Source organism: Epargyreus clarus, unplaced genomic scaffold, assembly GCF_041222505.1.
Source record: "Epargyreus clarus isolate Ecla_fem2 unplaced genomic scaffold, WU_Ecla_fem_2.2 ptg000017l, whole genome shotgun sequence".
Lineage (NCBI taxonomy): Eukaryota > Metazoa > Arthropoda > Insecta > Lepidoptera > Hesperiidae > Epargyreus > Epargyreus clarus.
The window spans coordinates 5,528,195-5,551,885 of NW_027332225.1; the positions used below are offsets into that span (position 1 = coordinate 5,528,195).

Sequence of the window (23,691 nt, forward strand, 5' to 3'; positions counted from 1 at the left end):
ACTAAAAAAAACGAACCAAAAATATTAGTAAGGATTGAATCGTAAACTATGCATTTGATCAAGTGATGATCTTTAACAAAGATGTTGTCCATGAGCCCACGAAGGTTCCACAGTTGGTACGACCAATTTTCGCCAGATGGTGCCACTTTCGTTAGAATTAAGGTACGAATTTTCAGCTTTATGTATGTTAGTATGTCATATTATTTTCTTTTAAACGCGGATGAAGCCGCGGGCAAAACTAGTTTAAAATAAATATGGCAAATATTTCTTTACCTGTTTATGCTTACCTCCATTACTTGTTGTTACCTCCATATTACATTACGTTAAGCTATTTTAAATAATTCAAATTTGTCAAATTATAATTAGCCGTTGCAGAAGTTCAGGCGATGTAAATGCTATTGTAACCTTGTATCGTGATGTAATCCTGTTGTCTGGATTCTCCAAGCACGTTATCAAAAATAAAACAAAGAGATAAAGCAGTCAAGTTCTATATTTAATTGTTTACTTAATTTATTTTGTACAAACTTCAACAATATATATAATAAATACTCAATTAAATCTCTATCATTCAGCAAACTGAACTCACTTTTTGTCATAAGTTTAGTTAAAGAAATTATACAATGATATCGTAACTTATTGTCTAAACTTAATTAAACACAACTTCTTTGTGCCAATATGCCTAATATTAGATAGATCTGTTTGGTTTGACCAACACAATAATTTCACTTATAACCGGGAATAAAGAAAATATATAAGTAGAAACAACATGAAACGGTTCGTTATTAATATAAAATTATGGGTCTTCAACGTATCTGGAATTCTTAAACTGCAGTTTTCTACTTAAGCTAGTAAGGCCCAAATCGACTTGCTGACTCGCACGTAACACATGTTGTAAATTTTAAAATTTGACATCAGTCAATTTTATCCACATTCACACCTACGCCTGTTTTACAAGCGCTTATTCTAACAAATTTTACAGAGTGGTTATTTGTTACGCTTTGAGCTTTTACAGATAAATTTTATAAGATTTATTTATAATGTTTTTTTTTTCGATATATCGCTGAACCGTTTCGTGTTGTTCCCATCCCGGCAGATTCAACACATAGCCACTTCTTCAATATAACAACTGAACGAACTAAAACAATGATGTGATCAGAAGGCGGGCGCGGAGCGTGTGCGAGCGACGGGGAACTTCGCTGGGACACACCCCGCACTATGTTCTTTATAAAAGTATCTACATATTTATTATCTGTAACCGTAATTATTATTGCAAAATATGTGCAAAACGTTAAGCGTCTCATGTTAGTTACAATACACTGACTCGATCTGTTGCAACATTATAGAACGTCTTGCACTTCAGAATTTTCACATTTTATATTTAAGAACGAATCGAAAACAACCTGCACACAACTATTCAGTGACATGTTTCATAATAAAAAGCGAAACTCGTCGAGCACACGTTAACGTTATTGCTTCAAGCCTTACGTATCGCTGCGACTCGCTGATGTCGATAACATGATACATATGTGTGGCGACGTGCGGATCGGGATCACCCGGCGGTAAGCTCTCATTATATACAGTAGTAGAAAATTGACCACTTCCAAAGTTAATTTACAAAATTTAATGATTCATTAAGTTTGTTGTGCTAGAATAGACAATACTGACGGAACTCAACCTTCAACGAATCGAGACATCGCATACCATCAGAGTCGTTCGACGCGGCGATCTGCACTCACTTTAACGACTTCGCGACTGCGCTACATCCATTATCTAGAGAGATGTCAATCGAAAAATAAAAATATTTCAATAATATCTACCTTACTCGGTAAGGGACGTTCGATCTCTTAGGTATATCAATAATCTTATTGCTAATTAAGGTGATGTCTCGGGTAGCCGAATCGGTTAGCTTGTCGGGGATATCGATGATGCGTGTAGAGCGCGAGGGTGGGTCGTGATGCAGTCATGCGGGTCCCGGGCGGGCGCAGCTAATGTAACCCAGGGGAAGGCAATTACATTAACTACGAGAAGGTGCGCGTTACGTAAAATGGCTCGATTCCTATCATGCGTACTGAATTAGGACGGAAGTGAACTCTGGTACCGATTTCACTGCTGATTGGCTAAGCTTACATAGATAACTTTGCAAAAATTTCTCTAAACTCTTTTAAATTTTCGAGGTGACCGACCTCGACTAGAAGGTGAGACGCGACGTCCGGTACGGTTAGAAGCTTAAAAATTGGAACTATTAAAAACTATTATGGACAAAATTGATATGAACTGGCGTAGCCATTGCTTCCCTTAAGCGTTAGGTATTAGATACGATTACACTAATGTCCGAACGCAATGGACGAGAAAACGAACGTGACATACAATATGTGGTGATGTTAAATTATCCTTTCCTAAAAATTACCATGCCATAGTATTGAGCGCGTGTCTCTCGCCAGCCGAAGTGGAGCCGGCGCAGACGCGACCCACTGAAGCGAAACTTATCAAAGCAATTGTCACTCCGCGTCGCTCTCTGGCACTCCATCGTGCCTGAAACCCCTGTTCGACACCATTTCGGGGAAGAAAAATGATGTCTCACAGCGGCTTCGCAGCTAAATTAGACAATCTCTATAATGATCGCATTCAATTTAAAATTTACATAGGTAGTATTCGTCGAATATAAAAATAAGCTTTCATAGTTTTCTCAGTTTATCCGATATCTTACATTACAACACTAGTGACGATCAAAATAAAACTGCGTGCTCGCTAAAACGATTCTCACGAATGGACACTCAGCTCCTCCCGAAACGGGGAAACGCGATAACATAAACGTGTTCTAGTCGATACAGTAATCACGGTATACGCGAACATCGGTCGCAAAACAAACGGTCACGCAAGCTTCGGCCACGCGAATATAAAACACTCCAACAACACTCCGAACGTCTAACGCGCAAGACTAACGTCCACGAGAGACCGGCGCGGCGCAGCGGCCGAGCCCCGCGCGCGCCGTCGCCGCGGCCCGCCGACACCACGGACACGAAACATCTAGCGTAAAAAATAATCAAGTGCGCTTGGGTGGGCTCAAGAGCTCGGGCAGCGGTGCGGGCAGCGGCAGCGGCGCGTCGTCGACGAGCGCGGGCAGCAGCGCGAGCGCCAGCGCGGGTCAGACGGGCGCGGGCGGCGGCGCGGGCTCGGGCGGCCGCGGCGCCGCGCCCGCCGCCTGCAGCACCACGCGGTGCCCGTTGGGCGTCACGGCGTCCAGCAGCACGGCCGTGGGCGCGCCCTCCGCGCCGTCCGCGTCGCCGCCGCCCGCCGCGCCGCCCGCGCCCGCCGGCTCCTCGTGCGCGCGCCGGTGCCGCCGCCACGCGTGCTGGATCAGCCGCGCGCAGTACTCCTCGCGCTGCCGCCACAGCGTCGACGACACCGGCTCGTAGCCCGCCTCGTCCGGCCGCCCGACCTCCAGGTCGCCCGTCTCCTCTATCGGGTTGCCTTTCCGCGCGAAGAAGTCCTTCGTCAGCGCGTCCAGGATGTCCACGCAGAACATCATGTCGCCGCGGCATATCGGTATGTCCATCGATATGATCTTGTACTTGTTCGGTTTGTGGATCTGCAGGGGTGGCTCGAGAACGTCGAGGAAGTCGGACAGTTGCTCGTAGCGGATGTACTGCGTGCCGTCGGGATCGAACCGCTGCCAGATCTCGTAATACATGTCGTAGTCGTCGTCCGTTAGGCCTTCCTGTACATCTTCTGTCGCCTGAAAATCAAGTTTACAGTCGTGTTAAAAGGATAATAAAATGCAAATAATGAGATATCGAGTTATTAATTATTTCAACGATTCAAGCATACAGATAACAAAGTTTATGACCTACCTGTGAATAATTTTCGAGGATGACAGCGATGTACATGTTGATAACGATGAGGAAGGAGATAACGAGGTAGGACAGTAGGTAAGTAATGCCGATGGTGGCGGAGCCGCAGTTGCCGGGCGAGCCCCGCTCGTTGTCCGGCAAATCACATTCTTCTTCATTAATTATACCATCTAGCACACCGTCCCACCCGGCTGATGTCGACATCTATACGAAAGTTATTTGTTAGAAAAGCATTTATTGAAATAGTAAGTAAGAAAAAATATCATTCCATGGTAACAGATCACAAAACTTACTTGAAATAGTAATATCATGCTCTGCACGAATGTCTTAAAATTATACACATCATCAAGGCCACCTTTATTTTTTACGTGCATGAAAAATGACATTCCAAATATAGCGAAGATAAACATAACGAGGAATAACAATAGGCAGATATTGAAGAGAGCTGGCAGTGACATGGCCAACGCGAACAACAGTGTCCGGATACCCTTTGCACCTTTCACGAGTCGAAGTACTCGACCCACTTTTGCTACTCTTACTACTCTCAACAAAGTTGGTGATACGAAATATTTTTCTATAATATCACTTAACACCAAACCTGTAATGAAATAGGGAAATGTTAAAGAAAAAATAATTAATGAATAACAAAAAAAACTTTGAAAATAACGCAATTTAGAACACTTACTGAGAATTGAGAACATCACAACGACAAAATCGAATAGGTTCCAGGGCTCTACAAAATAGTGATATCGTAAGGCGAATATTTTTAAGAGGCACTCTGAACTAAATATTACGATAAATATCATATTAAGATAGTCGAGGACAGCGCTGAAAGTGTCCGACTGCTGGTAGTGATCGAGCGTCATGGTCAACATGTTCAGTCCGATGAACAACATGATGATCATGTCGAACTTCTTGTCCGTCACTATCTCGAATACGATCGCTTGTGGTCGCCACTGCAAAGAATTACGGAAAACATTTAATATAACGTGGATATAGATTTGAATATTTTCTGCATTAATTATACTTATGTCACTTTCTTCACATGAAAAAATGTCTAATTCACCAATTTCCAAAATAAATTCGTACTTACACAGAATTACAAAACATTTTGAAACATTTGAAAAGTAGTGAAGATTTGATATTTTTAAAACAGACAGGCAATTTTATTGAGTAGGTAAGCAATTTGAAATGACTATAGTTATCGATAAGTGTTAATGTTTTTTCATAACTTACTTTAGGTCTAGGAATGGCTTTTAACGGCTTTTTGGAACCCATTTTCTTCATGGCATTGTAATACTTTTTCTGGTCTTCAGTCATGAACATCTCGAGACTGCCGCCTGCTTTCTTCTTCTGTTCGTTAAAGTTGTCGATGATCACACCGATGAATAGATTGAGAGTGAAGAACGATCCAAATATAATGAAGAATACGAAATAGAGGTACATATAAATATTCGTCTCTCGGATTGGTTGTCTTCCGACCTAAAACAAGAACACACCAAATTAACAAATCATTTGTTGTCGTGGTGCCGTCAAATATTACTGGTCGCCTTTCCCTACATACCTCTCTAGAATCAATTGCATCATTCATGATTTGAATCCAACCCTTGAATGTAGCTACTTGGAATAGGCACAAGTAGGCTTTGCCAACGTGATCGAAGTTCATCGGAGAGTTTTCCCAGGTGTAGTTCTCCAAGATACAGGCGTTCCGGTCGGGTATGATTTCGTGGCTTAAAGTTGTATGGTTCATATCTACACACTGCAATTGATAAAAATAAATGCTTAACTTTATATCATGTAAATAAATGTGGTACTAACATTGATTTATTAATTAAGAACTGACCTTAAAATATTTTCCAGCGAACAATTGGACTCCCATAATGGCAAATATGAGCCAGAAGATGAGACACACGAGCAACACGTTGAAGATAGAGGGTATGGCTTGAACTAAAGCGTTCACGACAACCTGTAGTACATAGAATTGCCAAGGTAAGGATTAAAACAATTTATATTTTTTTAAAGCAAGCTTATGGAAAAGTTTGTCGCACTTGACTTTGATTATGTCATTATATATTTTGTCGATCTTTGCAAATTTATGTAACTATATTTATGAATTTTAAATATAAAGTGCGTTTTATTATTTATATTTACTTTTGCAGTAATACAGCGTTGATTGTACTTAACTAAATATTGTATCATGATATCATCACATTGATGCATGCACAAGCCACATCTCCACATACAATTGAAAGCTGGTTTTGCTTTGTAAACTTACCTTGTTTTCAATCATCTAAATTACGTCTAGGATAAAACATGCCACTCGTCAATAAATCTTACCATGTAAAGAAGAAATGCAAGAAGATGTATCTAAAGTGCAGAATCTAAAAATTACATTCCAAACAACTAAGATGAGTACTAATCTAGCTAAAATCCAATAGAAAAGAAGACCAAACATAACAATGATTTTTCTGCCAATATGAACCTGTTCCAACTGCAATTAGAGAGAACGTAACAATTCGTGATGATACTAAGCCATTCATGGGTGCCACCGAAGTCTTCAAAATGATTCACTAATAGAAATTAATAATCGACTAGCGTCAGTGAGCATTAAGAACTTTGGAAAATAAATGAGTTTGAGTTTGTAATGCAGAACAAAGAGGGGCGCTTAAGACAGTTCTGAATAGATGTTGTTTGTGAGAGAGTGACGATGTAAGATGTGAGTGTGAGGTGTGGAGCGGTGTGTGGCGAGCTCGGCAGGGCTACGTACCCTCATGCCCTGCATGCGGCTCATGGCTCTGAGCGGTCGAAGGGCGCGGAGCGTTCTCATCGTTTTGAACGCTTGGATGCCTCCGGCGCCACAAAGCGCCGCTACGAAGTTTATAAGCGAGACCTGATGAAATTAACAGTCACACACTGATATAAATACATAACAAACTTAAAAACACCAGATGCTTTCGATGTTGACACAAGAACGTGTCGAGTGATACAAATCAATGAATGAGACCTGTAAACCGTTTACAAAGATTTAGTGAAGAAATCAATAATTTAGAAGACGTACAATCGACCATTTCATATTACCAATAGGATTAAGACTAAACAGTCTTTGAAGAAGGAAACGACCAACCACATCCTATATTCCCTAGTATAAAAGCGTTATAAAAAGGTATATAACTAGTATCTATTTATAGGTTGCTTAAGTAAGGTTAAATAGGGTAATTACATCAAAGAATTCATCTATCGCAGAATTCTCCAATGCTAAAGTAAACATAAAAGTATATGTTACACAAAAATAGCGTTATATATTTAAACGACATCGATAGCATTCAACGAAGATTTTGTGCTATGTTCATTTTAGGAGTATAAATATATAATACTTGCATATTAGACAAGTTTAAAGCAGCACTCACCAAGATTACAAATAGCGCAAGGATAGTCGTTATTACATGCACAGTAAGTGACGGGATAAAAAGATCTGATGTGGTTCCGGTCGTATACAAATAGAATGCTAAAGGAAGTGTAGGTTAAAGAGACATAGAAGCAATATCCACAAACAGAACAAGACGACATCGAGATCTCGGGGCAGCAGGGCACATCGCTCGCAGCCACCATTGCAATGACATCAAACAGTCAAAGCGTTCAGTGTGGTCGCGCTGCCCATCGTTTTGAACGCGCTCACAATCCACATCGCCTTTGGTATTATTTTAATTATTAAGTAATGAACATGTACCAATATATGAATGGGTTAATTTGAATCGTCGTCTTATTTTCTTGTAAAATAACAGTCTTCAATTAACTGATTAAGATCTTTCAGTTAATGTGCATGTGTATTAAACAATACTGCTCCGTTCCGATGGGCAACGCAACAGGTCGCCACAGCAGCGCCACAGACACTGGGGCGCGTACTCACGCGCATGCCCTCCCATCTTGAGACTGCGCGGAGCGGCCGCAGCGCGCGCAACGTGCGCATCGAGCGGAACGCGGGGATGTCGTCCGCCCCCGCCATCACGGCCCCGTGGTTTACGAGCGACAACTAATTCGACACCACTCGTCATTTACTCAGGTAAAATATTTGAGGTCTTACGTTAAATACACAATAATAAATAATATACAAAAAACAAAAGTAATGCATGTATGTTTAAATAACATTATTTTACTTTTAAATACGTAATACATTTATAATCAGCATTTCTTTGCTGACTCTCCTGGAAAATATTTCTTGATAGAATAAGCAGTAGCTACTTTTGTAACAATTTATGTAACAATGTTTTTTGTACCCATATATTTTGTCGTGTACATAAATATACATATACATATAAATAAAACAATTTAAGTTAAAAGTGATTCCTAAATTGCAAATTGTTTTGGTGTACTGATAATTTTCCAATTACACGCATTAAATGTCTTTTATTGGAAATTAACTCATTTATGTTTTGAGTTCATAAATAATAAAACATATGTGAAATTAAATAATACTTAATTATTAGAATAGATGAAAGTCGTTACCATGACGATGATAAAATCCAGCCAACACCATGCATTTGTAAAATATTTTTGAAAGCCGAGAGCAAGCCACTTGATCAACATCTCAATGAAGAATATGACGGTAAAGATACGATCCATATAATACAAGATATCTTGAAGAATGGGCCTATGAGGTAAGTGTACATCTTCTAACGCCTGAAAGTAGGTAATAAATTGTTTAAACACAGAAAAACAGATTTTAAATTAAGTATGAAAGCAACCACACATACCAGAGCCAAACTACTGAGCAAGATCATTGTTATCACAGCCGTTTCAAAGTAAGTATTTTCTATTAATCGGAATGTTTTTAGTCTGAGCATGGCCCAGCCCTGCCAGAAAGGCGATTCATCGTCACCAGCTAAAAAGGGGAAGCGCTGGTAGCAGGGCTCAGGACAGCAATCAGCAGGTGTATCGTCCACCACGTCCTCGTCAGCAGCAGCTATGATATCGTGTTTTCCAAGGCCTCCGTCTAATTTATCCTCCTCTTCTTCTGCCATTTCTGAAGTATTCAAAACACGATATTAAAAATCCACCCTCATACATTTATCATTAAAAAGAAATATAAATAGTAATGAACCTTCTTCTAATCCTAACTCTTCTTTACTGGCATCTTTCTTTTCTTCTCCATCAATAGTATCTGCTGAACCTTTATGACTTTCATCTTTGAATGACCTAATTTTATGACTGCCGTACGATTTTTGACTTATTGTATCGTCATCCTAAAAATATAACAGCTTATATTTACGACGTATAATTTTTTTTAAACACATTATGAAATTCTTATCTCTGAGCCAAATATTACATTATTATAGGTGTAATGAAATGATTGTAATGAAATGAGGTGTGTATAATGAAAATGCTGACATTACCTGAATAGGAAATCCGTGGTGGTTCAGATCACAGTTTATTCTGTTGTCCGTGTGATTGTCTGTTATAGCGTTGATATTATTCATAAGAATTTTACCCTTTTTGTATTTATTGTCTCCTTGTAAAATTAAAGAACATCGATTATTATACAATCACAAATAACGATTTGGACACGGTATTATTTAAAATTTTCATACCGGGTATCGTGAATTCCATGCCATCACCGATCGCCACTTCTACTTGGTCTTTGAGTTTCTTATCCTTATACAGTACGCCATCGTCGAGGTCCGTGCCGAGTTCCAGTTCGTTGTCGACGCGTTCTGAGGAGACACAGCGGCCACACAAAGCCGCCTTTAAGCCTACGTATCGCGGTTTGTCCCACCGTGCGTCGACACCAGCACCCAAGCATAGAAATCAGACCAGGACGAATTTAGAAAAACTTGTAAAACCGACAACTCAACTTTTCAATTGAATTAAAAACCTGCATAACTTATATAACGGGCTCCTTTACAAAATGTCTTTTCATTTTAAATTCTCTTAATTTTAACATTTAAATATTTAAAGTAAGTACTTACATACAAGGTTAATTTAATACATTTATTTTACATAGTTTCATATATAATATACTAAAAGAAATATATTTACTTTTACGTTACAATTTTAATAAAACCATTATCTAATAATACCTACTTATGCTTCGGAACATTTCTCTAAATCCAATTCTCCTTTGTCTTTATGACACTAATAGATGAAACAAAGCTTTTGATTCGAGTCCAAAAAATGTAATTAATTGTGACATAAATTAGGCCAGAAGCTGTTATAAACTATACAGGAGAACCGTTTTGCGTCGACAATTTATTTCAAGGATTGCGTATTTGACATTTTACTTTACGTGGAGTCCTTTTTTCGACGCCATGCACATGATACAATTTCAGCATTTCTTATGGGTTATCTCCTACTGCAGCTATTGTATGGAATGTAATCAAACAATAAGTTCTTATGTCACTATTTAACAGTTTATTTCATTTTCTTATATTTTGTAAGGAAATCACGTATTTCTTCTTATTGAAGCAATTTTTGTTATAGATATCACACGTGGACAACTTTTTAACACGTTTCTGGTTCATCTGGTTAAATTTCCTGGAATCTTGGAATATAGCGAAATGTTCCTTTTGCGTTAACTTTTGAGATACTCGTTAGATGATCAATGATAACTAACTATCAGAATAACGACGTAATGATATTACGACAAATATTAATATTTTAAGAAATATACATTATATTAATGATACTGATGACACAATGATTTTGATGATGGTTTTAATTATATATAACACATAGATACATGCACAAACACAACACCTAAAGCACATTATAATAGCAATGTTACATCAAGCGTACATGGTAACCTCAATATCATATAAGCTACGACAGATTTTAACACAATGAAGGTATGAATACAACGGAAGGAGCAAGATTATTAGGGATCGAATCTAACACACGACAGGTCTGCAAAGTCTACACTTGACTGCTAGGGCACAAGCAACGCAGAGTGTACAAATAGTACTCGATACAGGGGTATACAGAAACACCAACATCATGCTATACAAGGTTATATTTGTAGTTCACTGCCATGCTACAATCACAACAAAAACTGTTCGGGCTCATATATTCCATTCCCGCGGCTGGGCAACGTTGTCAACTGATATATTTGTGGTTTGTGTTTACTATAGCGTTAACGGATTGATTTAAACGCACAAACACATCCAAGTTGTTCAATTACACTTGTCTTTGACACACCAGCGCCACAGAACTACAAACACTTAATCAGAACTATGAATGTTTAAATTAAAGTTTGGTTAAAGTATCGTGCCTACACTGGGGGCTTGTATACTTACTTTATGTATTCTCCAAAAAATATCATCATCAACATTTACCCGTTCACAAATCTAGTTTATATTAATATTTTAATTTATTTCTTTAAAAAATAATTGTTGAATTTATGCCAGTACTGTCTTTTTATATGTATTTTACAAGCGATTATTATAGTCCTTGCAATTACTTCATTATATACTAGGTGAGCGTAAGAATGTTAAAAGTAAGAAAGTAGATATTTTATTCTTTCAAAAGTGGAGTGCAAGACCAAGTAGTCTTCCTCCACCTTACTTCCACAACTGGTCCACATTACGTTAGAAAATTTGTTTAAGGCATTTCGTTGAATTTTATACTACACTAATCAGCGCTTGACCCTTTAGGCAGCAGTCAAAGTTTAGCGTAAACTCTTCATTAAATTGGCAAGCTATAAATAACGAATTTTCTGTATTTCCCCATATTTCCCCAAAAACTTATAACGAAGTTACGACAAAATGTTACCGAAGTATTTGAAAGAACTATAATATCGTTAAATGGGAAAGTTTTTCCCCATTGGGAAGTGGGTTACTAATGGGAAAAATCTTTAAATTTTATAAACGCTTAATACCTAAGTTTCAGCTGCCAAATCTTTGTTCAATTATGTCATCATATTTCGAATAAAAAATACGGTGGATTCAAAAACTAAATACTTACTGATATTAAGCGTTTATACATAAGAAAATGTCTTATATTTATGACGATCAAGGGAATACAAACAATTTTTTACAACAAGTCACACTTCACACACAATGACATGCCACAACGACCGGGTTATACGAAACACATCTTACCGGGAGCGTGTATAGCAATCTGGTTGGTCAGTTTGTTCTTAACCAGTTTGAGTATATCAGCAACGTTCCTCTTGACCCAGTCAATAAACCTGGATATCCTGTTAAAGGCCTCCGCGATCTTATTGGTGTCCTGGTCCGCAGTAGGGGAAGACAAACTTGATGAACCAAAATTTGACAGTAACAGGGCCAAGAAAAGGTTGAGTACCTGAAATGTTATAATGATTCTATATTATTTAGATCGTAGTTATCCTCAAACAGTTGGTAAGATTTATGAAGAACTTATAAAGTTATATCAAATTAATAATTCAATTAAAGTTTTAAAACACGGAAGAGCGAATTAAACATGGAAAAGAGAGTATTATATTTTTTTATCTGTAATTCGGGAACATTTACGGAGTATCTATGTAATGATTACACTTCATGAATGTCGTCTAATCATTATCATTATTAAAAAAGGATATTGCAAGTATGGAATGTATGGTAAGGATACAAAGAATGAGACGTAGGTATCAGATACTGACCACAAGATTGCCAATCACGACAGTGGCCAAGAAGAACGGAATGCATGACACATCTCCAACGAGCATGCAGTCCCACATGCTCTCTATCCACTCTCCACAGAGCACGCGGAACACTATCATGAAACTGTGCATGAAGTCCGTGAAATTCCACCGAGGCAGGTCCCCATCGGGGAATCGGTCTACGTAATCTGTACACGCAATATTACTTTATTAGAATTTGTAAGAGCATTACAATGTGTTGACAAATCTACTGTATTGGCAAATGTTGATAAGACAATAGACTGCGCTTAATTAAGTGCTGTTTCCAAAATGAATTTAAAAGCACACAAATATATCGAAGTGAAAGGTTATTCGAGAAATAATTAATTTGGGCAATGAATTTAAATATTATTTAACTTTAGATGGAATTAATTTCAATAATCTTATTTTTAACGTATTGCCATTGACTGAAGCATATTATTGCAATATGCATTTTTGTAACAAGTCAATGATATGTCATTAGCAGAAAAGGTGTTTAATTTATACCATTAACAAGTTAAAAAAGAGCATATTGCTAACACATAAACGTGCAAATATGTAAAGCGCTTTATAGTTTGCCCAGAATTAAAACATATAAGTACTTAGAACGATTATTAAATGCGGCAGGGATTTCGTATACTTACAATAAAGTACATACGATAGTACTTAAACCTGTGCCTTTATAGTGAAATTAATATAATATAGTATTGTTTTTAAAATTATCACATAAATAACCTCTTCAAAATGGTTAATTATCTATTTGCAGATTAACTAACAACATAGCTTACAACATTTAACAAGTTTCATCTGTATGTGTAATTATGTGTGGCACCACTTTTATTTCTATAAGTAATTCAATTTTTATCATTTCTGACCTTGTTACGCAGTTTAATATACGAAATACCTACCTAACGAAATCCCTACAACAATCATTAAAATGTATAAAAACAAGCAATCTAGAATCTAACTACAACTACATGCGTTTTCCTAAAATTGAAAATATTTAAAAATACGGAAAATAAACTGTTATAAATATTCAGATGTACACAATTCATGCAAATGCAAGTTAAAGACTAAGACAAGAAAGTTAACTTTGATGAGAGTTTAATATCGGCTGAGTTGACAGACAGATTTAAAGAAAATGTCTTAAAACTTGGCTAGGCTAAAAGGGAAGAGTTAAAGTCAGAAAAGCTGGCTAATAGTGTTTCACAAGTGAGGCGCCTTGCGGGGTTTTAAATAATAAGGTATACTGTAAATATACTTAAGGGTATAGGCTCACTTGGAAGGGTCACATCGATTCTTGCCAATCGTCTAACGGACATGAGCATAACAGTGTGACGCACATCAACACAATGGTCACTATTTGAACAAGACGGCAGGCCCGGCCGCGGCTCGTTCAAAACGAGTGGCTACTTATCATCAAAAAATATACGATTGTATACAAAAATCTAAAAGGTACATAAAATTTAAGTCACGTATCCCTTTCCTTCGTTTAGTTACGTTTTAAACTTAAAACGTACCTTGTGTGATACATTATTAATTATGTCTACTTTTTTTCTGCACCCGTTTTGAACAAACCACAAAATGTGGAAAGATTAATTTTAGCACATATAATATAATGTATTTTAATATTTTCCACAGTTTGTCAGTGAATTTATTTCAGTCTATTTATTTTAATGTACATAATTTTTATGAATGGATTGTTTATTTTCCTGGTCGCATCGAAGTCCAGTGGTGCAGTACTGTGTACTAGAACCGCTAGATGAATTATTTGTATTCAAACCCATTGCTAGTTACTTTTGTCTAGGTATAACACTCTCTATGAGGTTATCTAGCTTTCCTATAGACTTCAATGCGCTCAGGATGTTTCTGAAAGAAGCCGAATTAGGTTGTTTTTATAGAAATAGATTCACTGATGGACCGAGCCGGCTGCCGAACATTAACTTCCAATCAGACACCAACGAACATGCAACACCATCCCACCAATTCCACTTACCCACGTAATTTTTCCCGAATAGTTGCATACCCATCACGGCAAATATGAAAATAATGATGCACAATACGAAGGTCAGGTTGCCCAAGGCACCCATCGTCCTACCCATTATAGAGATGAGTAAATTAAGTGTCGGCCATGACTTTGCCAATTTGAATACTCGAAGCTGCAAGTACAAATTGTGAAACAAGGCGTCACACAAGCTCTCTTACCGGCGCGTCACCTATGCTACTGCAGCACCCTCCTCTATGGATCCAAAATCACTCATACTATCGGATAAAGTCAGGGTCTAGACTTCTATACACTATCGCACACCAAACGTTACAGGGGTAGGAATATCACACAATGTTTCTATGAATTACGGTAAGAAGAGTGATTCTAGATCTGCTTATGTACTAAAATTAGCAAATGTGTGCTTGAGTAACCTATAACAAAATGTGCATTGATTGATTTATTTCTGTATGAGTGGGATATATGTTTAACTTTAACTTTGTGAGAGCTTTTGCATCGTTTTAATTTCAATTTATGTATTTTCCGACATCTATATGTTCAAGCCTGGGCTGTTCCCAATGACATAGAGAACGACATAGATCCCATCAGTGATCGACCTGATGCGAAATACCCTTCAAAGCAAAGCTGCATGTCAATCTATGTTACTTGATGCAAAGCTTAGTTTATGATCGTAAGCTGCGTGGTATAGCTTTATAACGTGTTTCGTCTCAGGCCCATTCGAGATATGGAGCCACATTCCGTGTTATAAAGCCACAGCGTGGACCCACGGTCCATCATGAAATAATCAATCAAAGCCCTGTGTAAGATATTCGGGAGTGGAAAGCTGATAAATCACAAGCCTTAATTTCTTAGAGATGCTAAATTTTCTTTCAAATAGAACCTGTGTAGTTTTTCCCAAACAACTGCATTCCCATCACCGCGAATATGAATATAATGATGCAAAGTACAAAGGTCAAGTTCCCTAAAGCTCCCACGGTCCTACCCATTATGGATATAATAAGGTTTAGCGCCGGCCAAGACTTAGCCAGTTTAAATACACGCAGCTGAAAATGTCCAGGACACATAAATACATATTTGTAATTCATATAACTGTGGTGTGTGTAGCTATGTCATACAATTGTGAATAAAATGTTCATTGTGAAAGCGAATTATTTTAATTAAATAATGCAATATTTATTTCAAAATAAATACATTATACCTCTTCGTCTCCACGCTCTCTTAAAAATTTGTCGTTAGTTGTGTGTTAATTAATATTAAGTAATTGTAATTATGGCTATTTTAAAAATATTGTTTTACTTATTAAATATAACTTAATTAAGTAATTATAAACAGATAATTAAGTTTGAAACTTACCAATCGAAAGGAACGCAATACAGACAAACCCTGAACACCTTCAAGTCCCAACTCCAACAGCGATAAGGCCACGATGATAAAGTCAAAAATATTCCAACCTTCTTGAAAATAGAACTTTGGACTCATTGCAATTAATTTTAATGTAGCTTCTATACCAAAAGTAGCGGTGAAGAACTGCAAAGAAGAAGGTCGAATTTATATTCTAGATCAATTTCCGAAAGTGTGTCTATCTAGTGAATGATACTCACATAATTTCCGCTTTTGAGTGCTTTCTCCATGTCTCTGTCCATGTCGTGATGGTCTAGGGCCATGAATAACGTATTGACTACGATACACAGTGTGATGAACAATTCTACGAATGGGTCGAATACCAGGAGAGCCACATATTTCTGAAACTCCAGCCACAGCCAACAGCAGTCCCACACACAGAACAAGTCAATTCCTTTCATGAGGCATTCGAGAAGCTTTTCCTTGAACGTGGGTCCGTCCTCATCGTCTTCCGCTGTTGGGAAGTAGTATACTGACACTGTTGTGTCATTTACCGGGTTGCGTGTGTGTGTGTTGAAGAGAGAGAGAAACAATTTTGTTAGTATTCGCTCATTATTTTGTCTACTCTTATATTGGCCCGAGAAATCAGGGAAAAATTAATAAAATTTGTGGAAATAGAAATAGGAAAGTATCGAATAAAAAAATAATTTATCAAGTGAAAGTGAAGAATGTCGGAGCCAATATGTATATCGGTAGAGTCATAAATCCAATATTCATATTTTTTGAATTTTTTTCTGGCTGTCATTTATCTCTGAGAGGGGCACGCAAAGTGGTTGACATCGGTAATCTAGAACACTGCACTCGGATACCACTCAACTATACTGTGCCAGGTAACAACACTGTGCTTTCAAAACCAAACCATTAGCAGGTGGTGGCTTCTTTAAAGTGATCACATGTAAAACTGCATCAAAACTTTTCGCTTATCTATGCAAATGGGAGCGATGATGCAAGTTCACTTTTTTCAAACATTTCGGAAGGACCAAAAAATATGAATATCGTGATTATCAAATTGAGCACGTGACCAAAGCAAGCATTAAAATCTCTTTATTGCCTATTCTATGTTTTGCATTGGATGACGAATTCTCTGAAGGACATTATTGCAGCTTATGGATTATAGGCTATTTACGACTAAATTCAATAATGCTATAAGCTAATTTATTTCGTGACATGCAGAATTGGTTACATGAAAATGCAAAGAAACAAACATGCATAGACGGTGAAGAAGATAATATGAATAATAACTAAAAAGTAGGTTTTGCTTGTATAACATAGTTAAGAACAAAAACGGTTACCTATATTACTGTGTTAAAATTTGTAACGCAATGGGACAAAGTATGTGATATTATTTGGGTTTCACACGATGCATACAAACTGTGTGTGTTGTGAATCAGCCCAATCCGTGAACATGTAGTCAAAGCATTAGGCATGTAGGCTAACTAAATTTTGCGTCCTAGTTTGCTGTTTGTACTAAGAAAAATGTTGACCCCCTTTTCGAAATTGTATTTAAACAATTATAGTTTTTTGTAATAGCGACCTATTTTAAAGAGTTTGGGCAAAAATGTACTTACTATTAGTTTAATTTGAATATTGTGTAGAACACTTTTCTTAGTAAAGGTTGTATTGCTGGTGCATCAATTTAATATATCCCTTGCATTTTTTTAATAAATGACACCCACATTTGGTTATTTTTGCCAATTATGCTTTTTAGTGCATAATGAGCAAATACCTGTTCAGTGTTGTATTGTAAGTAGTGTGTTCATTTTGTCGTGTAAAATAAATGTGTGTTGGTAATTTCATAGTGATACATGTAAATGATTACATATAAACTATAAAACTGAAACTGGTTCATAATATTTAAATTAGCACATCGAAAAAAGAGATGAAATAACAAAATGTGATGCAAGACAGTAGCGATTAAGAATTATTCGTAAGTCTGTCGAAACAAGAACAATAATTAAGACGATGTGCGTTGTTCGCATACCATTTTGATCGCTTGCTCTGCTCTGCCGTCCCGCTTGTTCAATAATTTCGTTTAGTACCATTACATCTGAAATCAGAGATTAATTATGTTATTGTTTGGTAAAAATTGAGAAAAGTAATTATTTTCTTTGACTCATTCTATATAGGACATCAATCTTGTACTGTCGTAAGCATAATCGACTTGCCCACTGCTGGTTACAAGTCTCATCTCAGTGAGAGGCCCATAGTCCACCGTCCTGGCCAGGTATTTGACTAGACTTCACACATATTTGAAAAAAATTTAAAGTACTCTGGCGTGCAGATTTCCTCACCATGTTTTCTTTCAACTTTATAGCAAGTGATAATTAATTTCTTATTCGCACGTAAATAGTATTTATTAAGTAGTATTATTAAAGTTACGAAAAGGAGTTTTCTTTCTTTTCTATTACAATAACAAGTAAATAATATGTTGGTGTTATCTCCCATGCTGAATAACATATTATTATTCGTATGACTTTGTTAGATACTTGAAGTAGGTACCGAATAATAATATTAATATGAAATATTAAGCAAATCTTACCTCTCATATCAACTACATTGGGCTGTTGTGACGATTCTATGAAAGGATTATCACTTGACGGTTTCAGTACTTTTCCTGCTTCATCTGTACACTCAGTTGTACTAACTTCCTGTAATTTAAAGGTTTTTGAAATTAATAAAAAAATACAGTGCAATTTGCGTTCGGCGTATTCATGTTATCAATTATCATTCATTATGTGCTTATAAATTCGCATTCAATATTATAAAATTACTCAAACTAACAATTTTTCTGATCTATTTCGAGTATCTATGTATTATATAAAACCATCAAATCATGAACACTGACGAAATCGAATTTCATAATAACACTGCTATTGAGGGTAATGACCCGACTGCGGAAGGTAATGATTTTCGAATGTAGGTATCTCTTTTTTGGGTACGCCCTCTAGCCAAAACATACGATACCACGAGGTGTCGTTGGTCTAGTATAAATCGTTGGAGTGATTTGAGTGAGTAGGGAATTCTCTAGTAATACGAGTACTTACATATTCCCTAAGCGGTCTGTTCGCTAGCGACGAATCCTGCCTGGGCAGCGGGTACGCGTGTGGTTGTGACGTCACGCTGTGGTTGCGCGAGGCGGAGCGGCCGCGCAGCCGCGCCTCCTTGGTCTGCGCCTTCCCGCCCAGCAGGTCGCCGTGAGATGTGTACGATAGCCGCGACTGGTGAGACGTGTACGAGGAATGTCGAGAACCTATTGGATTGAAATTATTTTATCATGAATTCAGTACACCTTAATATCAGAAAAACTTTTTTTTTTATAATATAGGAGTAGCAGACGAGCATGCAGTCCACCTGATGGTAGGTAACTGTTTACTGCCGCCCATGGACATCTGTAATCGACCCCAGATAGGATTAGATATTCCTATCTGAATCGCTACCCCTGAGGACTAAGCTGGAACGCCTCGTAAAAGTATGTCTCCCTTGCCACACCTTTCAAACCAGAACACAGCAGCCCTTAACACTGCTGTTATAAGGCAGAAATAGGTGTGACGGTGGTGCCGCCGAAGTCGAACCACCTTCAATGTTCTATAATGTTTAAATTGAAGAAAAAATGTCGAAGCATCTTTTGTCTAAAATACTACAAATTGAACTTAATGATAATGACACATTATTTTATACCTAAATCAGTTTAATAAAATGGTACAGTTAAGAAGTACAAATTAATATTTAAATTCAGAACAAACCTAAATTAGCATAGTAAACCGGTATGATAATAGCACCGTTTTCTTCGGACATCGGGGTAACAGCGTTTGAATCGTCGGCATACGGCAGGTGTTCTTGAGCATCCAGATACGTCGATAACACGAGAGGTTTCCGATCAGCGCCCGGCGGATATCTCGACCTTCCGTTCGGCCTCAAAGCCATTTGGTGTGACCCTCGTGACCCTCGCCGCAAATTGAATGGCGAACCAGGTAGAGACAACGAAGCCTGAAGTGCCATGCGCACAAAAATTACGATAAATACATAAAATTCCAACAGAAAAAATATCAATGCAATTTTAACACTTTCATTTATTTGGTCTATCATAATTTAATTTATTCTTGTTTTATTTCTGGCTAAATTATTAATCATATGACAATTTATTTCAATCTTGCTGGTTACGATCTTTTATGATTCACTAGATAGTTAATGATATTGTATAATGTTCCTCAATTCAGATCGAGCAATGAGTTATACTATATCAGGTGAGAAAATTAGTCAACACTGGGTATCAACTGCAGAGGCTTTAGCTCAAGCTTTCTGAAGTATTTGTGAATTACAATTGTACATTACAGTGACTTTCTTACTTTCATGTGCCAATAAACAAATGTCAACTTAAAATATACTTAAAAAGGTGGATAAAAATAATGAAGACATAAAAAATGAAAAGTGCTTCAAACGATCACATTGCATCAACACACCTTATAGTGAAATAACAAATTTATTGATGAGATTATGATATTTTCATGAATTGCTGCAATTGGTCGTTCAACAAGTATTTACTAACAGAAGGATCTAATAACAGAGTAAGAATAAGTTAAAACAAAGATAGAGAACTGAGAAAGTCCTAAAGTAAAGGAAGAGGAAGGGGAACACAAACACCAATGAGGATAGAAGGACAAACCTGTGAGCCCTCCCGCAGTGGCCCATATAACTGTCCGTATTTATTTATGCGTTCAGGGTGAGGGACCTTCAATACACAGAAAAAGTGAATTTGTAATTAACTCCGACTAATCAATTTCGTTTAAAAAATATTTAGACATCCACGAAATAAGGAGAGGAATGAAAAATGTAATAAAATATATCGGAGCAAAGGAGCTTTCAAGCAATCTGTGTGATGATATACAAATGGCACTCAAAAATATCCATTGACCACTAAGCGTACTTCTAAATAAAAGAAATAAATCCAAAGTAAAATGTAAAGACATGAAATGATGTGGATAATTACAATAAGATTTTGCATCTGATTTTTAATTTCATGTCGTCAAAGGACACAACTACCGAAATGTGATTAAAGGCACCTGACGAAACTCTTATTGTAACGACAAAATAAAATGACACAGAAAACAAGCTATGACAATGGCTGAAAGCGTTAGTCAGGTAACTTTGTTTATAAACACATGAAGTACTGTAGGGTCAGATACATGCATCTTTGCATACTTCTAAATCCTATCGTCGCTATGGATGTTCTTTAGATTCTACATCTATGGTCATGAGGACTGTTCTTTTGTTTGTCCAAATTACGAAGCCTCCGCAAATCACTCATCAAAATTGAGGAATTCATATGTCATTGCAATTAAATGTTATCTCATTGTTAGTAAAACTTTAATGATACTTATTATTTGACCGAACCTACCTCTCCATCGGTGATATGTTCAGTCTCAGCTCGGCTCGTTCGTACGCTCACATAACGAAAGAAACAATCTAACATGACAATAGACTTATTTTCTCCAATAGTATTATTCAATGAGTTTCACAGTTCACAATTTTAAGCGTCTTTCGAACGAATGTATCCAAGGCCATAATAGTGCTGTATCCCTTAGCAGCTTTGTTTGATGTGATTGATTGAAAAAATATTATTGGAGACAGAAGAAGTCTAAAACTATAACGTCAGCGACTACGATGCAATGAATTTATAACTGAATAATATTCGTAGACCAGCCTCGTAAAATCATGCGAAAAGGAAACAAATAAGTTCATTCATAAAGGGTGTCGTAGATCTCCTGGTAGGTACACTAGTGATACTATTGGTTTCTAATTATTAAAATTAACACAGCTAAGATTATTTTTTTTTAAATCTGAAAACTAGGTAGCTTTAGATTTTTTTATTGAAGATTTTATGCAGATATAGATATTAACGTAATTGCAGGCACGAAAGATTGATAATGATCGATGATTTTTGAAAAAATATTTTTGTCTAATAATTAACATGCTATTGAAAGTAATGATAAACCAATGAAAGTGGATGTTTTAAGTAAAAGATCAGTCGCTGCAGCAAATAATCAGATATATTTTTAAGGCAGTTTTAAAATCGCTTTTGCCCCACCGGTGCTCAAATAATTAAAATAATTGTAGGTACCGGTATTAAAATAATTGTTACATCAAATATTATATCTGTATATTTGCATACAGAGCGAAAGTAGTTTCATGTCACAGAAGACGTGAAAAGAAATAATTTAAAGCTCACAGCAAAAAACATTTGTACAATAGTTTTCTTTTCAACTTGAAAATTGACTTGAAAATAGGTGAAAAGTAGAAAAATGTCTGCAATTGTACATATATTATACGTGGCACTGGCATAGGAGAGAAACAGGTAAAATAATTATAATTTCAAGTTGAAAAGACTTCTCAGCTGCCAATGATTCATTTGTTTATATTTTTTATATATAAATATGTTTAATTTTTACCGTTTGTTTAAAGTTTGTTTCATTATTCACCATATGTATCAATTACATGTCATAATGTTTCGATATGGTTGAAGTAACTAATGCGGATATTTGTTGTCTAAATATTTTTTCTAAACGCTAATAGCAGCAGGTACGAACTTAGTTTTAGTCATTGATCTATAACTAAAAACGTCATTGGTTTTAGTATACTGGATTACTGGAAAATTGATTACGACAGACGAGACATAAGAAAGGTACACCGATAAGTCAAATTTCTCGTGTGGAGCGCTTAACACAGACGTACAGAATGTGTGAAAGATGAGTGATAGTTGAATCATTGTCAGTGAGGTGGGGCGTGAGGTTCGCGGCATACTCACCATGCTGACCTTCCTCTGTCGGCGTGCCGTGTCGTGGTGCGGTTCGGTGGCGGTGGGCTTGTGCGTGGGCTGGGTGCTCACCGAGTCCTGGAAGGGGTCGCTACGGAGGGACATGCGCTCGCGAGTATTGTCGTCCTGGTTGCCGCGCTCCTGGTTGACGAACAGCTCGTAGCTCTGACAGGAGAAGTCGCTGGGCGACTTGGCGGGGTGCGCCTCCGCGTACGCGGCCTCGGCCGCCGCCGCCGCCTGCTCGCGCGCGTGCGCCTCGCGCGCCTCCGCCTTGTCCGCCCGCGCCGCTGCCTTCTGCTCCGCTTCCTGTGGACGTACATTTCCATTTGGATGAACCCTTTACGCTTCATGACCTTCTATTTGTCTTTTAACTTTTGTACGGTCTTTGACCGCACATCGCTGACCACGCATTTACGCCAACCATAGAAACATTCAGTGCACTATGTGACGTGTACAAAACAAGATAATTTTGCGAGTGTACTCACACTATCATAAAAAACAATCATATTATCATGCAATATACTTAATTTCTTTCAAAACCTTTGTCATTTCACAACTATCAAAAGGTGTCCCCGACAACTTTGCTTTATTAAAAATATTACTTTACTTAATGTTACTTGTTGGCGACACTTAAAATTACATTCTTTGCATTATTTTCTTGTCCTAACTTATTAATATCATTAATCACGTCAATCATGTTATCATTAATCAACTTACCCTTAAGGCTTCTTCTTCAGCTTGTTCTTCCTCTTCAGCCTTCTTTTGTAACTCGTCATATGACATGGCGACGATGGCCAAGATCAAATTCACGAGGTAGAACGAGCCTAAGAAAATGATTACTACGAAGAACAATACATGCCATGAACCCGCCGATCTTAGCACCTAAAATGACAAAAAAATTTGTAAATAGGATTAAATTATTAGAGAAATTATTAAAATATTAGAGAAATTAGAACACGGAGGGAGGTAAAGAGCTCATATGATATGAAATACT

At 37.2% G+C, this 23,691-nt stretch overlaps 1 protein-coding gene across 1 annotated transcript in view; it reads right to left on the reverse strand.

The window, feature by feature from the left end:
* Positions 1–472: 472 nt before the first annotated feature.
* The window catches only part of para (sodium voltage-gated channel paralytic), a 42,102-nt gene continuing 18,883 nt past the window's right edge, over positions 473–23,691 (reverse strand). The window contains 26 exon segments of the mRNA XM_073082110.1: positions 473–3,157; positions 3,160–3,736; positions 3,852–4,055; positions 4,145–4,449; positions 4,537–4,807; positions 5,088–5,333; positions 5,416–5,610; positions 5,695–5,817; positions 6,619–6,741; positions 8,355–8,528; positions 8,603–8,871; positions 8,950–9,091; positions 9,242–9,357; positions 9,437–9,559; positions 11,942–12,146; positions 12,463–12,650; positions 14,477–14,639; positions 15,839–16,012; positions 16,087–16,364; positions 17,868–17,933; positions 18,426–18,534; positions 18,931–19,136; positions 19,630–19,873; positions 20,550–20,615; positions 22,689–23,003; positions 23,415–23,579. Of these exon segments, the coding sequence (XP_072938211.1) occupies positions 2,835–3,157; positions 3,160–3,736; positions 3,852–4,055; positions 4,145–4,449; positions 4,537–4,807; positions 5,088–5,333; positions 5,416–5,610; positions 5,695–5,817; positions 6,619–6,741; positions 8,355–8,528; positions 8,603–8,871; positions 8,950–9,091; positions 9,242–9,357; positions 9,437–9,559; positions 11,942–12,146; positions 12,463–12,650; positions 14,477–14,639; positions 15,839–16,012; positions 16,087–16,364; positions 17,868–17,933; positions 18,426–18,534; positions 18,931–19,136; positions 19,630–19,873; positions 20,550–20,615; positions 22,689–23,003; positions 23,415–23,579 (5,370 nt within the window). The 3' untranslated portion in view covers positions 473–2,834.